This window comes from Meles meles, chromosome 2 (assembly GCF_922984935.1).
Source record: "Meles meles chromosome 2, mMelMel3.1 paternal haplotype, whole genome shotgun sequence".
Lineage (NCBI taxonomy): Eukaryota > Metazoa > Chordata > Mammalia > Carnivora > Mustelidae > Meles > Meles meles.
In genome coordinates, this window is record NC_060067.1 from 27,654,051 (window position 1) to 27,667,152 (window position 13,102).

Below are 13,102 nucleotides of genomic sequence, written 5' to 3' on the forward strand. Positions count from 1 at the left end.
TAGCTGTTGTGTAAAACCAGGATGTCTCTTGGTTTTCTGTGCAGCGGTATATAATCAAAATACCTATTAAAGGGGCGCCTGGGTGGCTCAGTGGTTAAGTCTCTGCCTTCGGCTCAGGTCATGATCTCAGGGTCCTGGGATCGAGCCCCACATAGGGTTCTCTGCTCAGCGGGGAGCCTGCTTCCCTTCCTCTCTCTCTGCTTGCCTTTCTGCCTGCTTGTGATTTCTCTCTGTCAAATAAATAAATAAAATCTTTTAAAAAAAATACCTATTAAATTGTTGCACTGGGTTCTTGGTTTTTTTTTTTTTTAACATGAAGAAGAAACATTTTACTGGAGAAATCAGAAATCCTATTAAGATTATGTTACCTTGACGTTGCCGTGTTCAGTGAGCTGTCTATAATCTCTGGAACCAGGTGCTGAAGTGATGTAGCCCAGAAATATCACTTGCTCGGAGCTCCTTTTCAGTAGTTTTGAAACAGCAATTGCCTGAAGTTTCCTGTCAAGGTCATCTCTAAAGTGCAAAAATGTAATTCTTTATTGTATTTGCAAGACAATTCTTAAAAAGCGCTAGGTATGTAAGTACCCAAAGAATATCTTCCCACAGGGGAGCCTGAATGGGTCAGTTGTTAAGAATATCTTCGCACAGTACGCAAACCCCAAGTAATTCCTACTTGGATAAATGAGTTAATGCTATGCAAATCCACAAGACAGAGACACAGTGCTGACAGACTCTGGACTAAGAACGTGATCTTTCCCCACAAATCAGTTGAAGTCAAGTTGATTGAAGTATCTATTCAAAGACAGCATTTTGCTCGGTTTTTCATCAGAAAGAATAGCATCAGTAATCTAAGACCTAATCACCAGTATTACAGCTAAAGAGTAGTGGGCAAAGAATAATAATAATAATAATAAAATACAATTTAAAAAGAGCCAGAAGTACTGATAAAAGGGAAAATCCTAACGTTCACAGACCACACCAGCCTTATGGAACCTAGTCAGCTCCATCAGCCGAACACTTTCTAAAAGCCTCCTTGTCTCTCCTGGTCAAATACTGGCTAAACATGATGCCTTTATTAGGTTCAGCACTGTAGATGTGTCACTGAGATAATTAGGTAGGTACATCATGCATTTGAGGGGCCTACAGTCAGTCTGTCTGGGAAAAATAGGGATATCATATTTGACATTATCCAGACAGGAAAACTGAAACCACTCTAGGTGTCTCAAACAGGCAGAATTTAATATAGGAAATTGGTGACCTAGGTGATGGGAAGCAGAACAGGAATCAGTGAGGCAACCAGAGTTTAGCAACAATGAGAAGCCAGTACCACTGGTCAGGCTAGAGAGACAACAAGAGGAGATGATATGCCCAGAGTCTGCAAGCCAGCCCTGATTGGTGGGAGATGGTGCTGGGGGGACAGGCTGCCCAGAAGTTGCTGGGGCCACCTGAGGAGCATTTAGAGCCGCAGGAGAGACTCGGCTGCTGCCAGAGACAGCAGAGAAAGAAGAAAGAGAAAAAAAAGAGAGAGATAATGAGAAACTCCTTGTGTTCTGTCCTCCTCCAGCCCTCCAGCCCTCCAGCCTTGTACCAATGCCTTCCATAGGCTAAACCTATCCAGGAGCCAAAAAGCAATAGACTTGGGGCACCTGGTCGGCTGAGTGGGTTAAGCCTCTGCCTTCGGCTCAGGTCATGAGCTCAGGGTCCTGGGATGGAGCCCCGCATCGGGCTCTCTGCTCAGCAAGTTACCTGCTTCCCCCTCTCTCTCTGCCTACTGCTCTACCTACTTGTGATCTCTCTCTCTCTGTGTCAAATAAATAAATAAAATCTTTTAAAAAGGGGAAAAAAAGAAAGCAACAGACTCTTAGCAACAATGAGAGGTTCCCTGCAATGTTTAGGCAAGAGGGAGACAAGCCAGGAATGGATCCAAGAGCAAATAGGCAGTAGAACCCATAAAGGCATCTATAGAGACAGGTAGCTAATAATGACTTAAGCAAAACAAAACAAAACCACAAATAAATAAACAAACAAACAGTGACAAAGGCAGATAGAGATAACCAAGAACTGTCGAGATCAGAGAAACCTCACTGAGGGAGGATCTGAAGGCAGAAGTAAGCCCAGATAAGAATGTTCAGACAGCTGAGTACTATTAAAAGATGTCTCAAGAAATAGAAAAGAATTACCATTTGTTAAACATCTTTGATATTGAATATTCACAATCACTGAGAGGCAGGCATTAGCTCTATTTTTAAAGGAGGCTGAGGACCGTGCCTAGGGTTATTTTGTAACTTCTGTGTCCTGATCTGTCCTCAGCCCTCCTGTGTGCCCGGAGAGGCTCACCCATGCAGAAATGCATCTCCTAGGCTCTCTCTTTTCTGCTGATATCCAGTTAGGGTTGGCCCTTCAGAGGCACCAGCAGGAGATAAAAAGGTGGGAGGAGAGAGAAATATGGGTATTTCTTCCCCAGGAGCTGCATTCGTTATGCTTCATGGTCCCTCTTATCTGTTCTTCTGACCCTTGCCATCTTGGTGAGTAGTTCCTTAACTAGGTCTGCGGTGAGTTCTGTTCCTTCTGAAACACACAACCGGAATTCAAATCTGGCCAAGAGAATTCCAAGGTTACTGTACCACAGAGAGTGTTTTCATGCAAATATATTTTGGCAATATATTATTGGGAAAAAAATCTATGAATTTGATTTCACATTTTCTCAGGAGATTAATTTCATTCAGTGATAATAGTAAAAATAAATAGTATGCTAGGGCGCCTGGCTGGCTCAGTGGGCGGAGCATGCGACTCTTGATCTCGGGGTTGTGAGTTTGAGCCCCATGTTGGGTGCAGAGATGACTTAAATAAATACGTAATTTTTAAAATGGTATAAGTATGAGTATAAAGAAAGGAGAGGAAAGGAGGGAGGGAACATGAGGGGGAGGAGGAGAGAGTGAGACAGAGAACACATTTTCTGTTTCCTTACCTGTTAGTGTTTGATCAGCCCAATAACCCTATAGTGTGGGCTGGGAAAAATAATTTTATCCAATTCAGCCCAACAACCCTATAATGTGGGCTGGGAAAAAAATAATTTTATCCAATTCAGAACAAGAGGACAGGAACTCGCTGATGTTATCTTACAATAGGACCAAAATTTTAACTAGAGACTACAAGTTCTGCACTCTTTCTTCTATGTATATTTATGATGTTATAAGAAAGAAAAAGTGGTGATTACCTGGTGACTCAATTAATTGCGGAAAATAACATTAATTTTAGTTACGGTGTACACCTAAATGCTTCTAAGGAATGCAGCTATTTCCTACATAGTGGTGGTAAAGAGGTATTTGTGTAGTTGGTAACTTAAAAATTCTTGGTGAATCAGCTAATAACATGCATAAGCATTCCGTAATTCACTCTTCATATGACTTCCTATTTGTATGCTCTAATCACTAGAGAATGAAATCTCTCAATATTTATTCACACTGGGGCGCCTGGGTGGCTCAGTGGGTTAAGCCACTGCCTTCGGCTCGGGTCATGATCTCAGAGTCCTGGGATCGAGTCCCGCATCGGGCTCTCTGCTCAGTGGGGAGCCTGCTTCCCTCTCTCTCTCTGCCTGCCTCTCTACTTGTGCTCTCTCTCTAATAAATAAATAAAATCTTTAAAAAAAATATTTATTCACACTGGTGATTTTTTACCTAGTATTGTAGAAAACAATGGCAAATGGAGACATGTAATGATGCTTTCTCAGATTATTCAAAGGATGACCGTCTTCACGTCACCTGCTGTGGGGAGCTACAGTGCTCACGAACAGGGCATCCACAGAGTGGTGACTCCCGGGGCAAAGACCGTGCCTAGCTCTGTGCCTGGAACATGGCAGCTGCTTGATCTGTGTTTGATGAAGCTGTTCTTTTTCACACTATCCAACAGACCCTGCATTTAGAGTTCTCTGATTTGGTTTCCTAACAACAGTCGGTAGGAACTGAGCACTTACTGTATCCGTGTACTTTAAATGAGATAGTATCTTATTTCATTCTCACAAGAACCCTATGAGGTCAGTATGTTACAAATGTGACAATTGAGGCCCGAGGCAATTAAATAACCTGGTGAGGGACACACCTTCAGTTAGAATTCAGACCAGAGGGTCTGATTTCCATGCTTTCCACCGTCTGGAATTCCAAGCTTCCAGCCAAATACACGGACCGCCTCCCTGGAGTTACAGCTCCCTAGTGTTAGCTAGCGTTGTTGCTGCCTTGTCACTGCCCTTGTGCACACAGGCGTGCACATCTGCATGCATGCATGGGTAGATGTGTGCATGCGCGTATTATCAAATCAAGTGAACAAGCGAGAACATGGGCAAGGTGTGGTGTTGATTACAGAGCTTTAAATATGCGGTTGATAGAAAGTTAGAAAAAGTAACCCTTCCCTCCTCTTTTCCAAGCACATTCCGAGCGCTCTCTTTCCTCTTCTCTTTCAGGTCTATTTACATTTTGGAGATTAGAAGGAGTCAAACGGGGCAGGAGGGAAAAGGCAAAGGAAAAATGGGAAGGGTTATATTCAGCCGTTTCTTAGAGGAAGACCTTGCAACTTTAAACACAAAAGCTCCTATTTTTTGAAAGCCAAACCCAATGCGATATAAGGTCAGTAGAATGGTTTTTGAATGCCTGTTCTGGCGACGTGAAAATTATTGAGAGAAACAGAGGCACTTCTTCAAACAGCTTTTTAAAGCGATATGGACCATCAGTATCATCTGTCCTCTAAACACCCTTCCTGTTTCTAAAGAGACAAGCAAGGGTCCAGTGACGAATGGTTCACATTATTACATTTGAATGGTCTGTTTATGTTACTGAGCTGTGACTTAGCTCAGAAGATATTCAGGTATGCCTTCGCAGATCCACAGAATGCTGGGAGAGAACCAGAACATACGGGGGACAGACACATTGGTTTTGTTGGGGCGAAGCTTATAATACAGCGGTGTTGTTCTGATGGTCTGTGTGCGACTTTAAAGCTCTGTGGCCTCTTGTCGTTGATGTGGACAGGACCTATATGCCCAGTCTTAGAGCACTTTAGGTTAGTATTTTCAACTGTTATTACAGAATGTTTAGCATGGCGGAGTATAAATTATATACTTTTATCTTCACTTTTATGATATACGGTTGACATTATTCACGATTTATTCAGTACAAAGTCACTGGTTTTAAGTGTCATCCTTTGGGGATAATCTCACTCCCCGTTCCTCATGTCCCCTTACAGAAGGACTTGCTTAGAAAACCACACCTGGCCTTTCTCTCACACCTTTCACTTTTGGGAGGAGTCTTTTAACTAGTTGAGTTTGGCAGACTGAACTGGGGGTGCCTGCCTCAAATCCTTCCCCTCTCTTCTCCTTGGAACCTGCCAGCTTGCAGACAGGGTGCTTCTGGCATATTCTCTCTACTGAGGGGAGAGTCTGACGGGGCAAACTCTGGCCCTCCCAGTTGGTCTGCGGCTTTGGGGGAGTCAGTTTCCTGTATTGTTGGGGGGATGTTTCAGCAGGCCCGTGGGGACAAACTTAAACCGGGTCGCCCACATAGGCTTATCAGAATTAAGAGATAGTTTGATCTCCCTGCCAGATTCCCCTGCCTACCCATTAGCAGACTATGAGAACACGAGGGCAAAGGGGATATCGTTTAGAACCTTCAAATCCCAGCAGTAGTAATCCTGTAAGAAAAGGGAATTTCCTTTTTCTGTAGTCTGGTTTAGCATGTGGCCAAGTATGAGCCGGCCTCCAGCCGGGTCTGCCTCATGCCTCGATGCACCATCTTGTCCAACAAGTCATCTATCCTCTCTCATTCCACAGTCTTTATCTGTAAAATGGGGCTATAATGGTCCTAACTGTGTACAATAAGACACTTAGCACAGCACCTGCTCAGCCACTATTGGCTCATATGGGACCCTGGTCACCGCCCTGGACCCTCACTAAGGACCGCCGGCATCTCAAAGGTTTCTATGTCTCATTCTTAAAACCAGCTACAGAAGGAAAAATGCTTGGGGAGTAAATAAAAATAAATAAATAAAAAGATCAATGCATGGAAATCAAAGTAATGTGTTAATCATTTTTCTTGGGATTCGGGTACTATGAGAAAGACCAAAGAAACGCACTCATGATTCCCAAAGTGTGTCACCACAAAATCCACGAGTTTGCCCGAGATGGTCACCGTCAGCGTGATGGCTGGTGCGATCTCGCCCTCTGGTGACGGAAGAAGGTGATGCTCCGATCTCACAATCGGATACCGGGACAAAACCATGATCCTGCGTTGGAATGAAAAGAAACATGCACATCACCATGGGTCCCACCACATCACGGAGACAGGAGTAAGCTCAGGTGTTAAAAAGGGACGTGTCCCACTTCAGGCAAACCGCTGAGGGCCATTCAGAGCACGAACGCGCAGTCGGCTAGACAGGGCAATAAATCTCCACTCTTTAGCATGTCTCGCTGTGTCCCTAAGCACAACGCCATCAACTCTGCTTTAATAAATGCTACGGAGACACAGAAAGGGCAGACTTAGTAATACACGAAATCCGTTTTCCTTGCATTGTTCCTCTGGCAACATATTTGCATAAACGTTCTAGTATCGATCGGCACATTTGGGAAAGTACAGTGTTGCCAGCAAGGACACAGTGTAACAATTCACAAAAGCAGAAATTCCAAATTGTCTGATAAAGATACGAAAACATGTCCTACCTCACTCCAAGACCAAGAAGTACGTATGAAAAGGACGAGCAGAGCTCCAGCCTCCGCCAGCGCTCTTTCCCCGCTGCATGAACGCGCTCTCTGGCCCCCGATGCAGTCCCTCCAGCAGGAGCGTCTCTGCAGCAACGTTACCCGAATCTACACACGTGTCCAGCTGGCCCCGCCCCACTGGGCCCTCCAGGCTGCACACAGCTGTCTACTGGACGTCGCTTAACTAACCCAGAGGCATGTCAAGTTCAGCACAACCCGGCTGCTCTGCCCGGTCGGTCCCATCCCATTACACAGCGTCATCTCTACCAGACGCTCAGGTAAAAACACACTGATGTTGCCCTTGTCCCTTCCCGGCCCCTGACACCTCAACCACCAGCAAGTCCTGTCAGCTCTGTTCCAGAGTAGTTCCAGAATGTGCCCCCTTCTCTTCATGCGCAGGGCTCCCGCTGTTGCCTCTCACCTGTCCTCGGGCCTCTACCTCCTCACCTGTCTCCCCGCACACTCCCACTCTTGCCCTCAACACGCTCTTCTAGGAGCAGCCAGAATGAACTTTTTAAAATGCAGATCAGATCAAATGGCTCTTATCTAAAACCCAGCCAATGGTTCCCCATCAAAACTGAATTACTCAGTCCTCAGCATGGACTACAGGGCTCTCTCAGATCAGGGGCCTGCCCTGGACCTCATTTCTTACCAGCTCCCCCTCCGGCCCCACATTCAGGCCCACCATGCCTGATCCTGCCTCGAGTCTTTACACGGACAGTTCTGGCCTTTTCCCAAGGCTGGATCCGGGGTCCTTCTCATGGCTGGGCCTTCACAGTGACCATTCTGACCATGCCCCAGTCCCTCCTCCCCAGTCACTTTCCTTTCCTACCTAGTGCTCACCACCATCTCAAATTCTTATTTATCTCCGTGTGTACGTGTTTGTGTTCTGTTTCTTCACATTGGGACGTGAACCCCATGCACCCAGCACTGGGGCAGACAGGCTCAGTGCTGAAACCTCAGCTCCTACACGGAACGGTTTATAACCCTGAAGAACTGAAAATATCCAGCAACAGGGACACCTTTCAAACCATCACAGAATGTGCGTATCTTCCACACCTCCTCATCCCCCCAGGAAGTCTCCTGGGACACACTCACAGGATGGAGGTATGACAACATCAACGTTCCACTCGAAGCCCCTGCCGACTGGTGTTCGGGGCTGTGTTCCCAAGGTACACTCACCCCCATGTGTGATCCCGCGTGCTTGGGCCAAAGTCAGTATAGAAACCCAGTTTCTCCCCGAGCCACATGGTTAAGTCATTGTTCCCAATGTAAGGCTTAGAGGCATCACTCTCCAAAATTGTTATGAAATCTGCACCTATTCAGGAAAAAAAAATGCACACAGTGAGTAACCACAGCTGTGCAAAAGCAATTAGCAAAACTTTATTCTTAAACTCTTTGCCTTTCCTCCTAAGTCAAAAAAAAAAAAAAACCCCCACAAAGTAATTTCTAATGAGTCACTAAAGTGAAGCTGATCAAACCTGAGCTACAAAAGGAGTTTTCCCATATTTAGAATGTAATTAGAACATAGGGTACCTCGAAGAAATTCAGGAAAGGGTAAAAGCACAGTTTCTAAATTTTCAAGTATTTCTAACCTCTTTCCCCAAATTTCAAATAAGCATCATGCCTTTCTCAAACAGCCAAATGACGCCCAGAAATACCAGAGTGTATGCAACAGCATTTAGTCCTGGGTCTTTCAGAGCCTGGCCAGAGGTGCCTCGGAGGCCCACAATCAGGACGAAGGGCCACGGAAATTTCTCAGTGACATTAGAATTGTACAGACCCCCAGCAATTTCTCAGAGACACGGTGATCCTTAGGAATAAGCAGCACAGTTTAGTCCTTTCCGTGTCTTGCTCCCCGCTCCACGAAGCTGATCTGAGAACCAACTTCCTGCATCTGGGAGAGGATGCTTCTTACAAGGATGAACACCCCAGGGCACAGAAACTTAAAAACTGGCGCTTTGGCTCTTGAGAAGAATCCGCTTTACAAATGAGCATCGCTCTGACCCAGTCTGCCTTCTAACCCAACTGCTTTCTGATCGCCAGCAGTGGGTCCCGGAGCAGCAGAAGCCAGCAGCAGGAGTATCTCTCAGAGCGCAGGCAGGACAAGAACTCCCTGCAGATACTCGGAAGGAGGCTTTGCTCAGAACCAACTGAACGTATCGCTCTCAAAGACAGATGTGATCATCCTGCAGCTGCCTCCCCGAGGAAAGCCTTTTTAAGAGATTAGTTTATGACCCAGCAAACCCTCCTCCTATTACTTATGATCTTGCTCATAGATTCTTTTTTTTTTAAAAGATCTTATTTATTTATTTGACAGTGAGAGCATGAGAGGGGAGAAGGTCAGAGGGAGAAGCAGACTCTCCATGGAGCTGGGAGTCCGATGCTGAACTCGATCCCAGGACTCCGGGATCATGTCCCGAGCCAAAGGCAGTCACCTAACCATATGAGCCACCCAGGCGCCCCTTATGATCTTGTTCAAAATAAAAATTAACAATAGTAATTTCTCAAAACCTGGAACTAATTCCAGTGAGAGACTTACCTGTTTGATTGAGTACTTGAGCCGATCTTTCTAGACTGGACCATCCTTCATTGTCGTAGCCAAACCTAAGAGGCCAGATGGCAGCTGAGACCTCTGTGGTTGGTGCCTGAGGAATAGTTTTAAGGGGAATTTAAGATGACTGTGCTATGGTGAGTGCTGTGAAGTGTGTAAACCTGGTGATTCACAGACCTGTACCCCTGGGGCTAATAACACATTATATGTTAATAAAAAATAAAAAAAATTAAGATGACTATGAACAATGGCAGTTTTCTCCACCTCTCTACCGAAATTCATATTTCGGCAAAGGAATTTTCTTAGTGAATTTGCCCACATTTAATTCATAAAAACAGGGAGCTATTTGCTAGATGATATTCTCGTAATAAATCTCCGGTGCACTTCTAGCTTGAGCTTAGAAGTTAGGAGGAATATTTGGAAAGTGAGCACTTATAACAAGCATTGTTTATAACAGCAAGAAAGCAGAAGCAACCTGGCTGTTGTTTCAGTAGGAAAACAGGAAAATGGGTGAGTGAATGGTGTCACGTATGTAAAATGGAACAGTCCACAATCCCAGTAAATGAGTTAGGGCTGCATATTTCCATATGGATGAATCTTATAAAAGTGACTTTAAGTTAAAAACAGTAAGTGGCAAAATGTATATGTCAGGTGACATTTAGGTAAAGTCAAAAACGTGGAAAAACAATATCATCTGGGGCTGTATCGTAGGTAGTAACAAGATAAAGAAGTGTATGAAAATGATAAGCGCTGTATTCTGGGTAGGCAACCCTTGCACAGGAGAGGAATGAGATCACAGGGGGGTACATAGAGTCCTTCAAGGGATCTATAAAGCAGCCTGCTGATTCCGAGTCACACCTGTTGTTATTCCCCTACTGTTCTGACAAGGCCAACGTTCAGGAGCACAGCCCTCTCGGAGGCTTCATCTTTTGGGTCCATGGGCTGAGTCAGAGAATCACCGCCCAACCCAAACCATCCATCTCAAAAGAGTACCTAACTGATCTATAACAGGGATCCTGAGAAAGAGTATGGCGAGAACAAATCCATCACCACAAGTGGAAAAACAACCTAAAGTCGACCATACGAGTTTGGAGTGGGAGAAAGATAAGTAACAACCTCTTTGCAGTGGAGGGACCACTATGTAACACAAACAGCTCAGTGTTCACCAGCCCCGTGAGCTGGGCTTTCCATCCTTATGCAGGAAAGCTTATTCAGCTGAGTATCATATAAAGAGAATGGAACCATCAACATGAATTTCAAGAGGCATCATTATATTCATCAAGCTATCCCTTTTCGCAGAACTCTAATTACAATTAACCCTGGATTTCACCACCCCAAAACCCATTATTCCCTCATTCTTCCCCTGTCAATAAATGCCACCGTCCTCGACCCAGTCGCTCAAGCCAAAGCATTGAAAGTCATTCTTGACTTCCCCATCCAGCAACATTGAATCCATCAGCAAATCCTATCAACTCTACTTTCAGAATATCACTGACTCTGGAACAACATGGGAGTTAGGAGCGCTGTCCCCCTGCACAGTTGGGAATCTTTGTCACCTTTGACTCTCCTTTGAGGAGAGTGTCACCTTTGACGGTCTTAAACTTAACTAGTAATAGCCTCCTGTTGACTGGAAGCCTTACCCATAACCTAACAGGAGAGTAACACATATTTTGTACATTATATACTGTATTCTTACCATAAAGTAAGCTAGAGAAAAGAAAATGTTATGAAGAACATCATAGGGAAGGGAGAACACAATTTACAGTCCTGTACTCTGGTTATTGATACGGTAAGTTTACATCGTCTGTTTATAGTATGAATCGTGTATCAGTCCCTGTATCACTGCAGACGGTACACGTATTACTAAGAGTAGATGTCAAAAATGAAAAGCTAATGTGAAAAACAACTTCATATTTGCTTTCAGCTCTAACAGTTCATGCACTGAGAATGAGGAAGCAGCAATGTTTGCTTTATGGTAACCTAGTGTAATCGATATGATTGCTTCACGGTAGCCTAGCCTATACGCTGATGAATGAGTCGTTGTAAAATTTTTATAGCGCACAGTATTACAGTCATAATTATAATGTGGTATTGAAAACACTGTTCCACTTAAAAAAAAACACACTTCCCTGCAATGATAGATTGATACATAGTTTCTCCAATTAGGAGAGAGAGAAAGGGAAAGAGGCATGCTGTAGAGTAATATAATTCTTTGAAAGCAGAGTTACAGAACAGTAGGAAAATGAAGATGTTATTAATTTTACATTAGATAGACTCACCTGCTCCCTACATAAGGACAGGCTGTCCACTTCCATGTGAGTCTTGTACACACCATTCTACGTGATGAATACTTGGGCGACAACGCCGACGGCGAGCTCGAAGGTCTCATACAGTTCTTGCCGTCCAGGTGTCAGATTGTCACACAAAGACACACACACGCACAACAGATTTATTAAGTGTACAGCGTGATGATTATTTTCAATCACTGAAGTGAAAGTAGAGCACCAGAAGGTCTTCATCCTCCTTGTCTTCACGTCGAGTAGGCTGAGGAGGAGGAGGAGGAAGAGAACCGGGTCCTCTTGCCGTCTCAGGGGAGCCAGAGGTGGAGGAGAAGGAAGGAGAGGCAGGCCCACTCGGTGTAACTTTCTGGAAATATCTTGTCTTTTTGTCTGGCTTTCTTGCTTTTCCAGTTCTCTAAAAATGTTTCTGTGTGGTCCGGTCCTTCTTCCACCGTCTGCTTTAGGGTCAGTGCCCTTGTCATCGAAGGATGCCTGTCGTCAAAGAAATCAAAAGCCATCTTGCATAATCAGACCCCCTTCTGCCAGACTGGCTCATGTCGGTCTGTTTTCTGTCGCTGCTGCTTCCAGATCTTTCTCACCGCCTGGCACGGGTGCAGAAGCACCCGTCTCCATCGGGCCGTCTCCTGCGCGTTCCTCTGGAGTGCTGCCTGTCAGCTCTTGAGTTTCTCCACGATTCGTATCTTGACACCCTTCAGCCTCTGCCATTTTTGCCGTTACCCACAGTCCCTTTCATGACTCCCTCGACCGGCGCTGTCACAAATCCTGCGAAGTCACGAACGACATCTGGACACAGTATCCTCCAGTGGGAATGTATTGTCCTGAGCTCGATGGCTTTCAGGGCTGTTGCTAAACAATGGCCTCTTCGGTGGTGTAATTCTTCCAGACTTCCACGACGTCGTACCACAGGTCCTCCTCCACCGCGCCGACAATCGTTCACAGACCGCTGTGTGTGACGGGCGTGAAAGGGCCGTATGACTCCCTGATCTCTGAGTCAGAGACGTGCGTGGGGGCAAGCAGACCTCCTCAGTGGCTTCGGTGCTGAACTCATGGGGTCCTGCGTGGCCGGGGCATCGTCTCCTATCAACAGAACTATAAAAGGCTGTCCTTACTGGCAAGGTACTTTCTGACTTCGGGAACCAAGCATCGATGGGACCAATCCCGAAAAAGGGCTCTCCGCGCCCAGGCCTCCTCGTTGTACAATCAGAAGACTGGTAGCTGGGGTTTATCTTTTCCCTTCAAGGCTCAGCATGAGCAGCTTTAGGGATAAAGAGAGCCCTCGACTAAGCCCAGCTGCATGTGCACAAAAGAGGGGAGTTAGCACAGCCCTTCCTGTCTTAAATCCTGGTGCTCGCTTCTTTTCCATACTGACAGATGTCCTTTGTGGCATTTTTTCCCCCACAATAGGGCACCTTCACCTGCATCAAAAACCTGTTCAGGCAGACATCCTTTCTCCTCAGTGACTCCCTGAATCGTGGCTGCGAACATATCTGCTGCCTCTTGCTGGGAGAA

The 13,102-nt window shown here is 45.4% G+C and overlaps 1 protein-coding gene across 2 annotated transcripts in view; it reads right to left on the reverse strand.

Moving 5' to 3' along the window:
• CWH43 (cell wall biogenesis 43 C-terminal homolog) overlaps positions 1-13,102 on the reverse strand; it is a 55,174-nt gene that overhangs the window by 15,067 nt on the left and 27,005 nt on the right. Inside the window, exons 10-14 of one of the 2 annotated variants that reach the window (XM_045997576.1) lie at positions 9,282-9,387; positions 7,922-8,057; positions 6,701-6,826; positions 6,118-6,267; positions 369-513 (exon numbers count right to left, since the gene is read on the reverse strand). In XM_045997576.1, the coding sequence (XP_045853532.1) occupies positions 369-513; positions 6,118-6,267; positions 6,701-6,826; positions 7,922-8,057; positions 9,282-9,387 (663 nt within the window). The remainder of the gene's footprint in view (positions 1-368; positions 514-6,117; positions 6,268-6,700; positions 6,827-7,921; positions 8,058-9,281; positions 9,388-13,102) is intronic. The other variant, XM_045997577.1, reaches the window with a different exon arrangement.